The 17,855-nt window shown below is 37.2% G+C and overlaps 1 protein-coding gene across 2 annotated transcripts in view; it reads left to right on the top strand.

The window, feature by feature from the left end:
* NBEA (neurobeachin) overlaps window positions 1-17,855 on the top strand; it is an 896,160-nt gene that overhangs the window by 543,302 nt on the left and 335,003 nt on the right. For both annotated transcript variants that reach the window (XM_028135810.2, XM_008158996.3), the window contains exon 39: window positions 14,891-15,015. In XM_028135810.2, the coding sequence (XP_027991611.2) occupies window positions 14,891-15,015 (125 nt within the window). The remainder of the gene's footprint in view (window positions 1-14,890; window positions 15,016-17,855) is intronic.

Raw genomic sequence — 17,855 nt, 5'->3', positions numbered from 1 at the left:
CAGGCGCTTAGTGTGGCCTCATGTGTGCACCTAGTATCAGGGACCCTGCCTGTGCCACATTGAAACAGAGAACCCACTGGTGTGTGCAAAAATCAAAGTCCCTTATTGCCTGTCTGGAGTCAGAGACTCCCTGAGTCCATGCTGAGAATCGAGTATCAGAGTCTCTGTTTCTTGGTGCTACCTCACACTGAGAATCAGGTCCCTGTGTGCACATGCGCCAAGAATTGGAGTCACTGGCTCTTAGTGTGAATGTACTGGGAATCAGGGATCTCAGGTGCACATAATGAGGAACGGAGTCTAGTCACTCGTGGTCAATGCTGCCTCTTGTGTGGAGATTCAGGGTCCCCAATCTGCCCGGGAGACCGGGTTGCTCAGTCACATTGTGCTGGCAGGAAGTCCACTTTTGCCCTGCTGTAAACAGCCTTCTGTGTGCGCTTGCCCTGAATCAAAGTCAGATGGCACTGCCACTTATTGTGGGTGTAGGGTCTGGTCATGCGGGTGTGCACTGTGGAAAACACACTCCCTGTGTCCATGCACCCAGGCTCAAATTCAGTGCTGCCTTCCTGTGTGGGCACAGGGTCTGGTCGTGGGGAACAAACTCCCCGAGACTGCATATCCACGTTCAATTTCACCGCAGCCTCTCTGCTAAGGTACAGGGTCTGGTCATGGGAAAAAAACTCCCCAGGTTTGCACCCCCAGGCTCAAATTCACCGCTGTCTCCCTGCGTGGGTATAGGATCTGGTTGCAGAAGACCACCTCCCTAAGGATGAGCAGCTAGGCTCGAATTCAGCCCAGTCTCCCCGCCTGGGCGCGGAGACGAGTCAAGGGAAACAAATTCCCCAAGTTCAAAAGTCCGGGCTCAAGTTCAGCACTGTCTCCCTGGCCTGTGTGGGCACGGGATCTGGTCGCAGAAACTACCTCCCTAGGGATGAGCAGCTAGGCTCAAATTCCGCTCAGTCTTCCTTCCTGGGCACGGAGACTAGTCGCGGGAAACACCAAGGCTCAAAGTCAGGCAGAGTAGCCACTGCTTTGTGTTCGCAGAAAGTCTTATTGTGCGGCTGGGGTCTGGAAGATCCTATGCTGCTGCTGCAGGGGGCGACGGGGGAAGGGGATTGGCTTTGTGACTCACAGAAATCTGCGGCCGGGGTGCCTGGAGTCTTGGTGTCCCTGGGTCTGCAGCTGTGGTGGCAGGTCTTCTACCAGAGCGGCTGTAGGGTCCTGGTTTGCTTCTGAGACCAGACTGGGTGGTGGCGAGGCTAGGATCCTAGTCTCAAGCAGATCTGTTCCTCAAGATGGCGTGGTCTCTGTGCCGCCGGTGTCCTCCTTGGAGTGTTTATGGCGGCAGCGGGGTTTTGCCACCTAAGACTGCCCAGATTGGTAACCCTCTGGAAAAACTGTAGGGTCTAACTGTCCTTATTTCACTCACACACATACCGACACATCGTCCACACACATCTCTATCGCTCCCTCACTCTCTCACACACCCTCCCTCCCTACCTTCCTGCCGGTCGCCATCTTGCCCATTCCCCATGAATATCAATTTTAAATGTTAGAGTTACACTAGTAATTTTTCTTTAGAATCATCATGTTCTAAAGAGTATTTACTTATCCTACAATTTTATACCTAAATAGATTCTCTCTACCTTTAGTAAAACTTACTAAGTGGTGAATTATGTCTGAGGCATTAAGTAATACCCTTGAGGTATGTAAAATACATCTCCTGATGTGTTAGTGCCTGATATGTAATCAGAAGAGTAGTAATTTAAACACTCAGCAGGTTATAATCTGTTTTTATGCTTTTCTACCAATCAGGGTATTTTTATATGTCCTATAGCACCTACAATATAGAATTGTAAAAATGTTTTTTTTTAATTATTCCTTTTCAATCATGCCGATTTTGCAATTGGACTACATTTTTTCCTAAGGAAATCCTATTTAATAAAAGCCTAATATGCAAATTGTTTGACCGGGAGTTCGACCGCTTGCTATGATGTGTGCTAACCACCAGGGGGCGGTGCGGAACATTATAGGCGTCAGCAATGCGGTGCTGGTAGCAGGCAGTAGTGGAGGCGCTGCCGGCCCTGATGGGCCCTGGCGAGAGTGGGACCGTGGAGCAGTTGAGCGGGTGGCACCAGGCCAAGGTGGGTGCGAGCAGGGACCTGATCACCCCGCCGATCACCCTGCAGACAGTGACCAGTGGTGGCAGCGGGGGGGGGGGGGGGTGTGGTGGCCCTGACTGATCACCCCACAGATGGCAACCAGCAGCCAGCAGGCCCAGATCGCCTGATTGGGGCCAAACCCTGGGCTGGGACAGGGTTCGGGGGGTGGGTGGCTGCGACCAACCTCCCGTGGTGCCTGAGCAGGGGCCTGCAACCTCTTGCCAGCTACCTGGGGGCAGGGGTGACAGGGACAGAGATGTGGTGAGAATGCGGGATGTCTGCTGAGCTTGTTCTCAGTCCCCCTGCTACCCTCTCCTGGGATGCCAGGGCTCACGCGCCGGGGAAGCCCCCACACTCAAGTGCCGGGTGCCTGCAAGCAACCCACCCCACACCTGCACAGCCTCTTCCAGGTGAGCCGGGCCGCAGCTGCCGGGCCCTCAGGGGCTGGTCGGGCTCCCCATGGGTTTGTGCAGGAGCCCATCTGCGAGGCTGGCTGGGAGAGAGTGTGCGGCCCAGAGGCCCATGCTACACCCTGGCCCACGGCGTCCAGCTGTGCTCACTGTATCTCCGTGTGGGGACTCGAGCGCCGTGACTCAGGTGGATGGGGGCACATGGAGGGCTGGGTGCCCAGGTGCTACACAGGACCCAGAGGTCAGCTGGGACCTGCCCTTCCATGTCAGACTTTCTCACTTCAATCGCAGGCCAGGTCTAGGGACCACGCTGTGCATGAATTTCATGCACTGCGCCTCTAGTAAGAATATAGTGTGCATCATTCCCAAGTTAATTATGAGCTCACTTGAGGATCACCAAACAGAATTCAGTTTTAAGTTTTTAACTTTTTCATATTATCTTTCTTTTTCAAAATATAATATGCTTGCCACTGTTGGATCAGATATCCTCTATTTCATCCCCTACATTGACTATTATATTTTCTTCTTCTTTGGTATTATTTTTGTTCTTCAGGTAAATCCTTTTGAGTCTTTGCTGTGTTAAAGATTTTACTAACTTCTACAGTAGCTCAGCTTTATTAATTTAGACTTTGACAAATTAAGGTTGGCATAAGTGTATCTATCTATTACCTACAGAGTACTTCCTTTTGATTATCCATAATGTAAATTTGAAGGTATTTTTGTTGTAACTTTATAATTTTTATAGTCACTGATTTTTTTTAATCTTAATTAAACTTTTGTTTAACCATTTTACTTCTGCCTGGTTAAGGAATACAAATCATGTTTCTGTAATTACAACTTTAGGAAATTAATATTTTCTCATAATTAACATGTTAGTTGAAAATGTTTTACCTGTGGGATGGTATGTGCCTAATTCAATAAAATCTCTTTATGTTATCTGTTTCATACTAATGGGCAGGACCGAATCTATTTATCTGGCTTTGTATAAGGCTCATCACCATGTCACCCATGTGTGGAAAGGGAACAAATAGTAGTGAACATGTATGATTTACATTTCCCCATCCTTTCCACTTTCTTGTTTTATATAACTTTCTATAGAGATCCACAGTAAATATATTTGAATATTTATGTTTGCATAAGTTATTATATTAATATGACAAGTTTTACTAGAAATATGTATTGTCTAAATATAGTAGAAATTATATAATATTTCAAAATATAAAACAAATATATATGTAAAATATATAACTTAGACTTAAATGATGTCATTTTGGGAAACTTTTTAAAGGCAGCGTTGTTCTAGAATAGCATTTCCTTCTGCTTATTTCCTCTAGATTCTTAATAGTACTCATAATAAAATACCAATAATGTAAAAACAAATACAAAGAATATTGTTTTTTACTTTTTTTACTTTGAGTTTCCCAGAATACGATGGATGACTTTTAGCAGAATTCCTATTTTATTAGCAGAATTTTTATCCATACAGTTGTAAATTAAGAAATTTTTAAGTCTCCTCTGACCCAAAATATCTTAACTACACAATTTGTAATTATTTCAAAATGTTTTTGGTCGTTCTCTGCTATCACTTTCAGATAATGATTAACAATTAAAAGTATTTTATATATTAAATCAAAATTTACTCTATAGTTTTTCTAATTATAAATATTTTGAATAACAGAGTAAAATAACTCTAGGATACTCTGATTCAAGAGCTATGTAACTGAGAAGCCTAGGAGATGTTGCTGAACTAGTTAAATTGATAAAGTGAAAAGTAATAGTTCCTAAAATATAAAAAATTTAACTCAATTTTGTCATTAATTGGATTCAGCAATTTCTGGTAATAATGATTAAGCAACAAATCAATAAAACCTGAATTTTACTTCATCATTTTATTTTCTGGACCTTTGTTTAAAAATATATTAAGGTCTGTGTTTCTTTTATGACTGTATAAATGTGGCTGCATTGAGTTTATAGCAGAAGATCAATGTTTTAAAATTTGAAATAGTATAGGTTTATATTGATTAATGTAGCTAAGTCAAAATGAGAGATTTTTGTAACAGCTTTCTTAGAAAGGCTACTCTCCACTAATGGTAACCTATCAATGTTAGCTTTCCACTGATAAATCAGCTTGAAAATTGGATGCCAATTTTTTTTTCATTGAGGGAGTGATTTTTTCCATGCCCTTTAACCTTTTCTGATATATTAGATTGGCTTATAAGACTAAGCTCTGTCTTACTGAAAGCAGTTGTCAAATTGACATTTGGATAGATTTTCAAATGATTTGGATAGATTTTCAAATTTTTATCATCTACAAGTATAAATTTTTAAATATCCTATTGATTATTTGTGACATATGCTTTCCCTCAATTTTATGTAAGTACACCTAATTTTATATAAGTATATATAATAAACATATGTGCAATCATCTATGATCTGTCTCCCTCACTACAAGGATTATTTTTTTTTTTAGAAAATTTCAGTTGTACATTCTAAAATTTTAAATTGTTTGTTTGTGGATCAGAAGTTTAAAGGTCAGAACCCCAACTGGGAGAGTAGGAAATGTGCTCCCAGAAGTACTTAGTTTTCACTGGGTGGGGACAGTGATTGTTTTTTTTCCTCGTGAATATTCTCCCCCTCCACATTTTTTCCTTGAAAAATACTAATGGCCTAATTAATGAATTAATGGCAACTCTCCTATGTTGTTATGTGGTAACTGGGTACGTATTAGTAAGAAAAAAACAAACAAAACCTGACAGTACTGTATTTCTAAGGAACCAGTATTGATGACTGGAAATAACACTAGGAAAGATTTTATTAACAGCACAGAAAAACAGGCTTAATTTGGATTTAATGGGGTATACCTCAGTGACAGCTGACAGTGTCATACTTCCACACCTTTATAGCTGACTTTAAGTTAGCCTGAGACAGTATTGATTGTGAAGTTTCTGTTGTATAATTACTTTTTGCTAAGGGAAAAAAAAAAAAAAAAAAGCATGGTTTATTGATCTAGAAAGAAGCATTTGAGTAGCAGTTTCCCTTGGCTAACAGTGAGTGTCATCTTTCAGCAATGATAAATGGTAACTTTCTGGCTCAGCATAATTGCTTTGTGGTGAAATGAACCTCCTATACCCTTCTCCTTTTCCCATCAAGGAGATACAGTAATCACCTTTATCTGAAAACCATGATTTACTGAACTAATCATGCTTTTAATACAGGAAAATCTCCCCCCACCCCCCAGAGTATGTCCAGTTTTTGCTAACTGAAACAGAAATGCATTATATAACTATGGGATTTGTAAAATTTTTATTATCTACAAGTATACATTTTAAAATATCCTACTGATTATTTGTGACATATGCTTTTCCCTCAATTTCTGGTCTATTAGGTAGCCTTTGATCTTATGTTGAAGGTAAATTAAAAAAATAAATAGAGATGACAAATTTTATATACTTATTTTGACAATTGGAAGAACCATTAAATAAAAAAAATCTTTTTTTCTGAAATTTATCACATTAGGCAAATATAAAAATTTAGTTTATTTAGTTAAAATATGTTTAGGAAACACTTCTCTGTACAGTATATAACATTTTTTAAAGAATATTAAACAGCATTTTTATTGTTTAGATTTTTTTTCCTATGGTTCTTACATCCATTAAGAGCAAATAAGATATCTTGAATGTGAAAACCATATGTTCCCTACCAATTCTGAAAAACTGAGATAATTTGTATTATTTGTTAGCTTTCTGACAAAAATGTTTAATGTGTTATCAGTTTTTCTTTTAAGCCTATGTTATATTTTGCTGAAAATAGATCTGTATTTACTTGCCAGTACTTTAATATTGCCCCTGGGTAATGACTTTTAGTTAAGTAATGTTATTTAAAGAATATCTGGCAGTCATTTTAGGTCATTTTAATACTGCTGTGAAGGGTTTGGATAAAGGTCATTTTCAATGATTGTGCTTAGTTAAATAAATTTGAAAGGTTTCACGAAGGGAATCTTGCTTTTTAGTGTACTGTCAAAAATTTCCTCTTAGCACTTCTGGGAATACAAATTAAAAATGTAGTTTTTTTCTGTCTGAAAGGCAATATATTTTATATTTTCCTTTTCTTTGTTTATTTTCTCCTCATAATTCTGTTTATTCCCACAACTGAGCACAAAGGTTTCATTTTGTCAGAAATTAGATCCATCACTTTGACAGCTTGTGAAAACCCCTACATACTAGTATTTCTCCAAACATTTAGAAAGCATAGGTTTTTTGCTATAACTTATTAAAAAGCATTGCTTTTTTCCCCCAAGCAATTCCCCCTCTAGTGTAACCCTGGTTCACAGTTTGCTCCCACTCTGACCACAGCTGGCCTTTGCTGTTCACAGTTGAAAAGTGAAATCAATGCTTGGCCTAACAAAATGCAGATGAAAGCCATTCTGATCATATATAGTCATTTCCTGTAACTTTATCAGCCTTCAGTTACTTATGTGATCTCTGAAAATCATGATTTACTCAAGTAAATATAGTCCTAACTTCAGTGTTGAGATGTGTTGTCTTCTAGGAAAATAATATGTTTTTAAAGCCATAGGCATTGTGAATAGCTAGCTCACCATTATAGTTTTCTAAAACAATTATTGCTTTTGTTCCCTGAAGGAAATATTACATCTCTAACCAAATAATTTATAATTTGATTCTAGAAACTTATACTCTAAGCAAAAATGTATACTCTAAATAAAGATGCTCCTTTATTCTTATGTTAACCCAATTTAAGATTCTGAAACTAAGAATGCTAAAATGCCTCAATCTAAATTATCATTGATCTGATATTTTCTTAAATATTTATTTGAACAGGATTGGAAGGAAAGCCGTAATGTTGTGGCTGAATACTTCAAAGGTCACAGAACTACAATGACTTTGATGAAAAACAGCCTTTTCTCCTTCCTATTTTAAATTGTTCCTACTTTGATTATAAGCATTTATTATAATTATCAAGAGATTAGGCTGTTGTTACAGAATCCTTGTAATGGAACCATTTACAAGGAATATAATGGCAGTTTATTGGATTCTGAAAAAGAAAACAGCAAAGATAAAGTGGTTCTTTCTGCTAAATGGCTAGACTGCTAGCTAAATATACCACTAATATTATTATTCTGTCTTATTTCACTTGCTTTAGTAGTTTTTGTGACTAAGGGTACAATTTTTCCTAGTAAATAACCTGTCTTCTTATTTTATTTATGGCTTATGTCTTTTGTGGAGTTCCTGCATATGTATATGTGTGTTTGTTTTCTGAAAGAAGGACCGATAAGTAGCCCTCAATACTCTTTGATATATACTCTTTGTTTTAGAATTTACATTTGTACAGTACTTTTCCTAATATGGCTTTTTAATATTAACTTATATTTTGATTTTTTAAACTTATTGGTGTATAAGATAAATCCATTTATTTATGACTTCTGAGTCACATGTTCTTATTTTTCTAGTTGCAGTAAAATAGTCCTAGTGAAATAGATACCCAGGAAGTTAGCCGCCTTCGGACCTATTCAGTGCTAATATATTTTCTTCAGAATCAATACAGTTGGCACTCAGGGTTAATGTATTTTGGCTCTTTCCTGATACCTCAAAGGTAAAATATGGTCCTTAACAGTGCTCTTGTGTGTTTTTTTTTTTGTTTGTTTGTTTGTTTTGTTTTTGAGACTTTTATCCATTTTCAGACACAAAGAAATGAAACACACAATATTTTGAAAGGTACTAAATTCTATAAAGTAGATTTTTTGGTCCTTTCCCAGACTATCAGTTAATGGAATTTCAATGTTTGCTGAAATACTAGCGTAAACAAACAACTGGGGAATCCATGCCTGCAGAGTTAAGGAGCTAAGGCACTAACTGCTAACCTATCAGAAGTCCCAGGATGAGCAGAAGACTGAAGTTCAGAAAAATTGGTTCTTGTGAAGTGGGGGCTGCTGTGGGAGGCAGTGCTGTTTTAGAGCTGACAGACGTGCTGCTGGGCACCCTAAGCATATCTTTAGAAAATTATTTCGCTTGTTATCAAACTAGCAAAGAAGTATCGCTTTTTAAATCTTAGATTTTATATCTTTGAATAATTTCAAATCATATTATCTCTACATTTTTATATCCCATGTTATCAATGTTCATATTGCTATTTTGTTAATATTGTTGCTATCTATTATAGCATAGAGTAGGAGCAATGGTTTCATTCCTGAAACTTACCTGAAAAGCCTTAAATTATTTGTCATCTACCATAATAAAGCTTTATGTGTAGTTTGAAGGTTTCTAGAAATAATAACTTAGTGCGGTGGTCGGCAAACTCATTAGTCCACAGAGCCAGATATCAAAAGTACGATTGAAATTTCTTTTGAGAGCCAAATTTTTTAAACTTAAACTTCTTCTAACGCCACTTCTTCAAAATAGACTCGCCCAGGCCGTGGTATTTTGTGGAAGAGCCACACTCAAGGGGCCAAAGAGCTGCATGTGGCTCGCGAGCCACAGTTTGCCAACCACGGACTTAGTGTAACAGTGTGTCTAACTTTTTCTTCATTACTGAGTTTTGTGTATGTTGTACATATTGGAGAATTTGAAATTGCAATTGTATGCCAGTTAACATAGGTGTAAAAAGAGTGTTAAAAAAAAGAGAGGCATAATTTAGAAAGACTTTTTGAATAATGAGGATAATTTAAAATGCAGAAATTCATTATAAATTCTACAAATTTATTATTTAGCTCCATATCAATTTAATACTAATCTTTGCTTATAAGAATACTAGAGGCCTGATGCACGAAATTTATGCATGGGTAGGGTCCCTAGGCCTGGCCAGCGATCAGGGCTGATCTGTGGAGTGACCAGCGGGGCCATCGGGGAGACCCCGCTGGCACCCATCTTGGCCAGCCTGATGCCGCCCACTCAACTCCCTGCCCCCCCCACCACCTTGGCTGGCCTGGGGGAAGCTCCTGCATTGAGCATCTGCTCCCTGGTGGTCAGTGTGCATCATAGCTACTGGTCTTTCCACCAGTCGTTCCTCTGTTTGGTCGATTTGCATATTAGGCTTTGATTATATGCTTTTATTATATAGGATGATATATGTGTATGTATGTATGCTAAAAGTTTTATACAGGTGTATATTGATAAATAAGAATTGTAGGTGCATAGTGTATGTATACAGAATTGTGGAAATGTGGAAAATGAAGGATTTTAAGAGGGATATTTTCGTTCTCCCCATAATTCTTGTAAAACTATACTTAAAATATTTAGAAAAGTGAAATCAAGAAATGTAATCCCTAGCCCCCCAGTAGCTCAGTTGGTTAGAGCTTTGTTCTGATATGCCAAGGTTGCAGGTTCAATCCCCAATCAACCAATAAATGCATAAATAAATGGAACAACAAATCTCTCTCTCTCCTCTCTCTCTCTCTCTTCCCTTCCTCTCTCTAAAATCAATAAATAAAAATTAAAAACAAAATAAATTTGCACATATAAGTTTAAGACTTTATTGTCAGTGCTTGTTAAACTTGTCCATCAGGAAGTAGGTTCTTACTAAATCTTCATTAGGTAAAATCACATATGTTAATTTTGTAAATTAATTTTCTCTGCAACTGAATTTAGTTTTTCCTCAGATCTCAAATGTATGCATATAACATATAATGTCACTTTTATTAATATGACTCTAGTCAATGTTGATGCTAGAATCTGTACAGTGGCAGTCATTTTGGTAAAGAGGTAACACAAACACTGTTTCACCTGGATTTTACATAACAAATCAATAAAAGTAAACTTTTCTATAAAAGCATTATTTATATTTGATATGCAATATTTTTGTTAATCTTATTTAGAAGAACTTTAGGAGTCTAATATGATTATGATGTCATCACCATTGAAAATGAGAGCACACAAAAAGTTTTGTATTTATTTGCTAGGACCAGAATATGGCAACTGACTAATATTATTGGAAAATAAAATGAATTAATGAAACTTTGCATTCACTTACACATTTTTGTAAATTGGGAATAAGCATTTCACTACTAGAATTTGTTACAGGTCTCTAATCCTTTAAAAAGTTCTGAAAAATCGCCCTGGCTGGTATGGCTCCGTTGAGCGTCTTCTACTGCACTGAGGGGTTGTAGGTTACATTACTGGTGCCCTGGGTTACAGGCTCGATCTCCAGTAGGGGGCATGTGGGAGGTGGCTGACAGATGTTTCTCTCATCTTTGTCTCTCTCTCTCTCTCTCTCTCTCTCTCTCTTTCTTCCTCTCTGGGAGGGTGGGTGGGTGGGAGGTAATCAACCAGAGACTTTGTATGTATGAATGCATATCCCATGGACACAGACAATAGGGTGCTGAAGGCCTAAGGCTGGGGAGGGGGAGGTGGGGCAGGCTGGAGGGGGTTAATAGGAAAGAAAGGAAGACATATGTAATACTTTCAACAATAAAGAATCCTATATTATAAAGAGCTAATATGCTAATTAGACCAGAAGGTGGAATGACCTTCTGGAATGACCAGTGGGTGGGGGGCAGGGCCGTAGGGCCACGAGGCAGCTGGAACTACAAAGGCTGGGTAGCTGGGGCTGAGAGGGCCGAGCCCCTTACATGAATTTCGTGCATCGGGCCTCTAGTCCTAGATAATAAAAGCCTAATGTGCTAAGTGTCTGACCGTTTGTTCAACCGTTTGACCAGTTGCTATGAAGCTCACTGACCACCATGGGCAGACTCTCCAACCAGTAGGTTAGCTTGCTGCTGGGGTCCGGCTGATTGGGACTGGGCAAGATGGGCCAGATTTACCCTGGAGCCCTTCCTCAGTCTCTCCCCACCCGACCAACCTCCCGCAGTCCCTCTCAGCTGGTCGGCCCCAATCAGTCCCAATTGGAACTGAGTGAGAAGGGCCGGACACACCCTGGAGCCATCCCTCGGTCCCTCCCTGGCCCCAATCATGTACCGGTGGGGTCCCTTGGCCTGGCCTGAACCCTCTCGCAATCTGGGACCTCTCGGGTGATGTCAGAGAGCCGATTTTGGCCCAATCCCCACAGGCCAGGCCGAGGGACCCCACCAGTGCACGAATCCGTGCACCAGGCCTCTAGTTATTAAATAAATAAATAACGTATTTAAATAAATAAATGTTCTGAAAATCATAAATTCTTTTCATGTGCTTGTGGAAAACATAGCTAATGACAAAACTTAACTTAAACCAATATGTGGCTATTTGTTGTCTTTACTTATCCCACTTGGTGTGAATATTTATACACTAGAGGTCCAGTGCATGAAACAGTCATTTTTCTTTGGCTGTTTTTTTGTTTGTTTGTTTGTTTGTTTTTGTGTTTTTTTGTTTTTTTTTTAGATTTTTCTTTTTTCTTAGTTTTCAGAAGTTTAATTATGATGTGCATTGGCATGAATTTCTTTGAGTCTGTTATGTTTGCAGTTTTCAGATTCTTAAATCTGTATCTGTATGGTTTGGGGGGTGGATTTTTTTCAAAAAATTTGGGAAGTATTCATTCAAGCCATTATTTCTTCAGGTACTATTTTAGCCCTGTTCTCTTTCTCATCACCTTCCAGGACTCCAGTGACCCAAATGTTAGATGTTATAATTCATTTATATCACAATGCTCTCTTCAATTTTTCTTTTTTAGTCTATTTTTTTCTGTTATTCAGACTGGGTAATTTCTATTATTCTGTCTTTCAGTTAACTAATTCTTTTTTGGTCCACTTCATTCTCCTGAGCTTTTTATTTGTTATTTTACGTGTCATTTATAACATTTCCATTTAGTAGTGCTTTTACATCTTTTTGTTTGTTTGTTTGCAGAGACTTTTGGGGTTTTGCTATTTTTCTATTCTTTTCATTGTCTCAAGTAAGTTCATAATTGTTTATGAAGCATTTTTATCATGGCTAATTTAAAATTCTTGACAGAAAATTCTAACATTCCTGTCATCTCACCATTGGCATCTATTGTTGAACCTTTTATATTCTATTTGAGATCATCCACATTCTTTGTATAAGTAATTTGAGATTGAAACCTGGACATTTTCTGAGATATCTTATCTTATTTAAGCCTTCTGTTTTACTTGGCTTACTCTGACGTTGTCCATGAGAAGTAGGGGTCAGTCCCTCTTCGCTGCCAAGTGAAAGTAGAAATTTATGTTTCCCACTTCCCCTCCATTGACATCCAAGGAGTGGGTGGCTCCCCGTTACTGCCTGGCAGGGTAGGAGTTCCAGTGCCTCACCTGCTGTCCACTAGTGGGGGGGCCCTATTGTTGTTCATCAGTGGGGAAAGGGAAAGATGCCTCATTACTGTTCAGTGGGGGTGGAATTCCAGGCTTTCCACGTGGCCTCTACTGGTTGCTTGAGGGTGGGGCACCTTGTTACCAGCCAGCAGAAGTGAAAGTCCTGGATCCCTATTGGTCTTCTATGGTACCACCCCAGTGAGGATGCCAGGGCATCTTATCACACCTTTGTGAGCTTCACATCTAGACTTCCCGTTCATCTTTTGTTGGTGTGAGTAGATGGGGTCACAGTTTCTCTGTGGTGTTTGGCAAGAATACAGAAGTTGTCTAAACATTTTGTCTTCCTAGGTTGTCCCTTTCCGGGTCCTTTGGCTAGAGAAAGAGGCTTTTGTTGGGGCCTTCCTTTTTTTTGGGGGGGGGGGGGGCGGTCTGAACTAATTGGCTAATTGGTTGCTGACCTTTTTGCCTCAAGGCCTAGGATATATGAGATGAAAAGATTGCCCAGAAAACTTATCATTGTGTTGTTTCTTAAAGCTCCAAGGTCCTTAACCAGTCTGCTTCTGTGTCCAGTCATATTATGTTTTTTTATATATAATGTCCAATGTTTTATATATAAAGTCCAAATTTTTTTCCGTTGCATTTAATGAGAGAAATAGAAAAAATTATATGTCTAGAATTTGAGAAAAATAGTAGATTCCTGGTCTCTTCCGGTGAATTCATGTGCTTAATTTTAACATACACTTAAGGAAAATCTTTATAGCAAGATTTATTATGGTTTTCCTTAAACCACTAGGATAAGTCTGTATTTGTAAGGATAGAAATTATCCTATCTTAAATTAATAACAGAGTTACACTATTTGTAACAATTATTCATCAGGTAATCATTATTTTGACAAAAATTGAGTAATATGATGATGATGTTTAGAAAAATAAGTGTATTAAAATATACTGCAAATACTTGTAATTTTAATGTTATTTATATACTAGAGGCCTGATGCACAAAATTTGTGCAAGAGTAGACCTTCCTTCACCCATCTGGCGACACCAGCTTCCCTTTGGCACCCGGGACCCAGGCTTCCTTCACAGCCCCAGCTTCGCCTGAAAGGACGTCCAGTCTAATTAACATATTACACTTTTATTATTATAGATTCCATACTTAATGGCTTTATAATTAAGTTATAGAAAACAAAATTATATAGCTATAAAATCTGAAATGTTTTTCAAAAGTTAATTATTCCAAATACTATATAGAGGAAAACAGGCTTCTCAAGCAGTGCATTTATTATCAATTTGTATTGAAATTAAATTGGGGGAAAAAGATATGAAATGTTTCATTGATATGCAATGAACACACTTCAGTAGTTTCTGGCATATCAAATGGATTTTTAATATTGGTTTAGAGTGTAACACAGTTTAGACGATGTTACCCAATGATGGGCATGATTGTTAATGTTTTATATTAGCTGAAAGCTGTAAAATCGTCCAATGACTCTGTTAGCATTAGAATAATAATTTACCAAGACAATTACCACATACTGGAACTTTTGCAGCCCTAATTCAGTATTATTAATAATGGATAAAATTGCACTTTTCTCAGGTTGCTGTGGGCAGCAGGGAATTATTTCAATGAATATTTCACCACATTATTTTAATCTTTGTTCCACCAAATCCAAGTGAGCAGTATTTTATAGTTCTTAATTCAGTCTACTGTGAAACCAGGGTCATTAAATTGCACACTCTTTGTAGTGGGGTATATCCTGTGATTTACAAGCCTTGTTAAAAATATTGTAAAAGAATGCAAACTGACATTAATACTTGTAATTTGATGCTACATTTATTACTAAACTCCCCATGATTAATGTTTTTTTTTAGGAGAAGGAAGAACATTAAAAAGAAAGTAGAGCTGAGTATTATAATGCTTAAATCAGAGAATCTACTATTTTAAGTTTTGTTCATTTATAAACATATGTATACAAACACAATTATAAATATCTCAAAATTATCTTAATTTTCTAGTGAGATCAAAGAAATATTTAATTTTATAGAAAAATATTGGTTCAGTTATACATTATTAGTAATAGTATATTATTCTTTCTTTGTTTTCCCATTCATAGCCAATTACATGATTTCTGGCGTTTGGATTACTGGGAAGATGATCTTCGTCGAAGGAGACGATTTGTTCGTAATGCATTTGGCTCCACTCATGCTGAAGCATTACTCAAGGCTGCAATAGAGTATGGTTAGTACCACTGTGACAACATTATATTTCTTGTTTGATAAGTCATTTTCCTCACTAGCATTAAAAATTCTCATGTCATAAGTCAAAATTTGCTCTGCTTTATCCTTCAGCATCATGGAGGCTACACTGAATAAACCCAATATTTGCCCCTCTGGATGTATTTTAGTTCCTTCAACTTCTAAGAGATTAAACGGCTCTACATAGTTAGTTATTACCCAAAATTCTTCTCATACAGCCTAAAACAAGAATATACTCAGCTTCTTTTTCAGTGTCTTTCGAACTTTGGTTACCAGGACCCAAGGTGAAAACTTTTATACTGTTGGTAATCATGTACTCAGACTTATATATATTTTACCTATATTTGTGTGTATGTTTATATGTGTGTATATACACACATATGTATATTGTGTGAATACACATAAGTATATGAAATATGTATACACATGTATACTTTATATATATACATATGCACACACGTACAAAGTTGTATTTAAATGAAACAAATGTCTTATTAATAATCTCATTACTAATCCTATTCTATTCTATTCTTTTTAGTAAAAATAAAATAAATCCTGCTACAAATATGCTCATTTAAACCCCAGTCTTCCAGTGGGTTGCAAATAAAGTTTGAGAAATATTATCCCCCATTAAAAATATTATCACTTAACACATTACAGTAGAACTGTACCCTAAATTGTCCTTTATAGTATAATAAATAGTAAATACCAAAAATATTTTGTAATGTAATTAAAATGTTGTTACTTTTGCCCTAACTGGTGTGGCTCAGTTGGTTGGAGCCTTGCCCCATGCACCTAAAGGTGACAGGGTTGATTCCTGGTCAGGGCACATACCTGGGTTGTGGATTCTATGGACAACTGATCAATGTTTCTCTCTCTCTCCCTCTGTTTCTCTCTCTAAAATGAAAAATAAATGCTGTACTTTTCATTGCTATCTACTAAGAAGTATTCATAGGAGTATTTTGTCTATTTACACATTTTTAAATGCTCTTTGCAAGTTACGTTTGATTGATCAGAATTTTTAAAACCATATACACTTGGGAAAAAACTTAATGAATACCGTCCATATATTTTTATTATTAACTACTTTTGTTCTTAAAATTACTCATGTTTTTATGTTAATTTTCATTCGAGAGTAATAAATTAGCCATTTGTTTTAAAATTTACTTTACTTTATAAACTTTAATAACAACACTCATGTTCTTAATGGATTGAGTGGAGAAAATATTTAATTCTGGTAAAAAGAAAATGTGCAAAGCTTTTAAAATTTGTTGCTCAAATTGTATGTGAATTGCTATAACTTAGTAAGGCTCAAAATATAAATAAATAAATATGTGAGGATTTCATATGAAACTATTATACCTAAGATAGTAACTTTATACAGTAAAAGGAACTACAGAAAACAATATAGTAGGAAAAATTATAATTGACCTGTTCTATAGGAGATTCCTTTAATGAACTCAGAAGATCACCTAAGGATTTTAGCACCTAAGGAGTTAGTACTAACTTAAAAATGAGGTATAATTTTTGTGCTATATAGAAGAGATTCTTAGAATTAGCTACTTAAAGTGCTTTATAATAGGAACTTAAAATCATTAAAACTTCACTTCATATACACAAAAATTTAGAATTCTTGACCAATTCACCTTGAATTCATGTCCTTTGAAATGAGAAATATCTGCAGACGATTTATGGTAAAGGTTACACTAGAAGTAATATTATTAGTGATGCTGATTTACCAAAGCTTTAATTATATAGGATTCACAAAGTATCCTACTATATTCAGTATTCTATGGGTTGCTTCAAAAAAGGGTCTGTTAGGGAACAAAAGCTCGGCTGGAGTGGCTCAGTTGGTTCAGCATCCTCCTGTGTATCAAAAGGTTCCCAGTCAGGGCATGTTCCTGGGTTGTGGGTTTGATCCCCAGTTGGGAAGCATAGGGAAGGCAACTGATCAATGCTTCTCTCAATGCTTCTCTCTCTCTTTCTCTCTCTCTCTCTCTCTCTCTCTCTCTCTCTCTCTCTCTCTCTCTCTCCCTCTTCCTCTCTCTCTCCCCTCCCTCCCTCCTGGCTTCCCTTCCTCTCTCTCTAAGCATGTCCTTGGGTGACAATTTTTTTTAAAAGGGGTCTGTTAGGGACTTTTATAATAAATATTCTGTTAGGGAAATATTTATTATAAAAGTGGATATTTTGTGTGTTTAATTTGTAAAATATCTGTAGTATTAAACCAATGTAAAAGCCTGTCAGAAACACATTTTAAAATATTTTACCTTAAAATCCTTTTTAAGACTTACAGGCATATTTTAGTATCATAGTAATTATTGTTAATGTACCTAAATTTTAAAATAATAGTCTTATTTTGAAATAGATAAAAAATGTAGGTGATACTAAACATATCCTGTATGTAGTAAAAGTGTATTTTAAAATGCATATTGGTTTATGAATTTTATTTTATTTTTAATATTTTATTGATTTTTTTACAGAGAGGAAGGGAAAGGGAAGGGATAGAGAGCTAGAAACATCGATGAGAGAGAAACATCGATCAGCTGCTTCCTGCACACCTCCTACTTGGGCTGTGCCCGCAATCAAGGTACATGCCCTTGACTGGAATCGAACCTGGGACCCTTCAGTCTGCAGGCTGACGCTCTATCCACTGAGCCAAACCAGTTAGGGCTCATTTATGAATTTTAAATACTGCATCATCAGCATTATCAGAACCTATTACCTCTTGAGTGTTGGGTTCTTTCATAAATGTAAAAAGGAGTAAATTCTTATTTTATTCATATTTAAAACAAAGACCACATGCATGCTATGAAATATCCAAGA

The sequence above is a fragment of the Eptesicus fuscus genome, chromosome 8 (assembly GCF_027574615.1).
Source record: "Eptesicus fuscus isolate TK198812 chromosome 8, DD_ASM_mEF_20220401, whole genome shotgun sequence".
In the NCBI taxonomy this organism is placed as follows: Eukaryota; Metazoa; Chordata; class Mammalia; order Chiroptera; family Vespertilionidae; genus Eptesicus; species Eptesicus fuscus.
The sequence above is the reverse complement of the archived record's forward strand: the minus strand, read 5'-3'. Positions and strand labels throughout refer to the sequence as shown.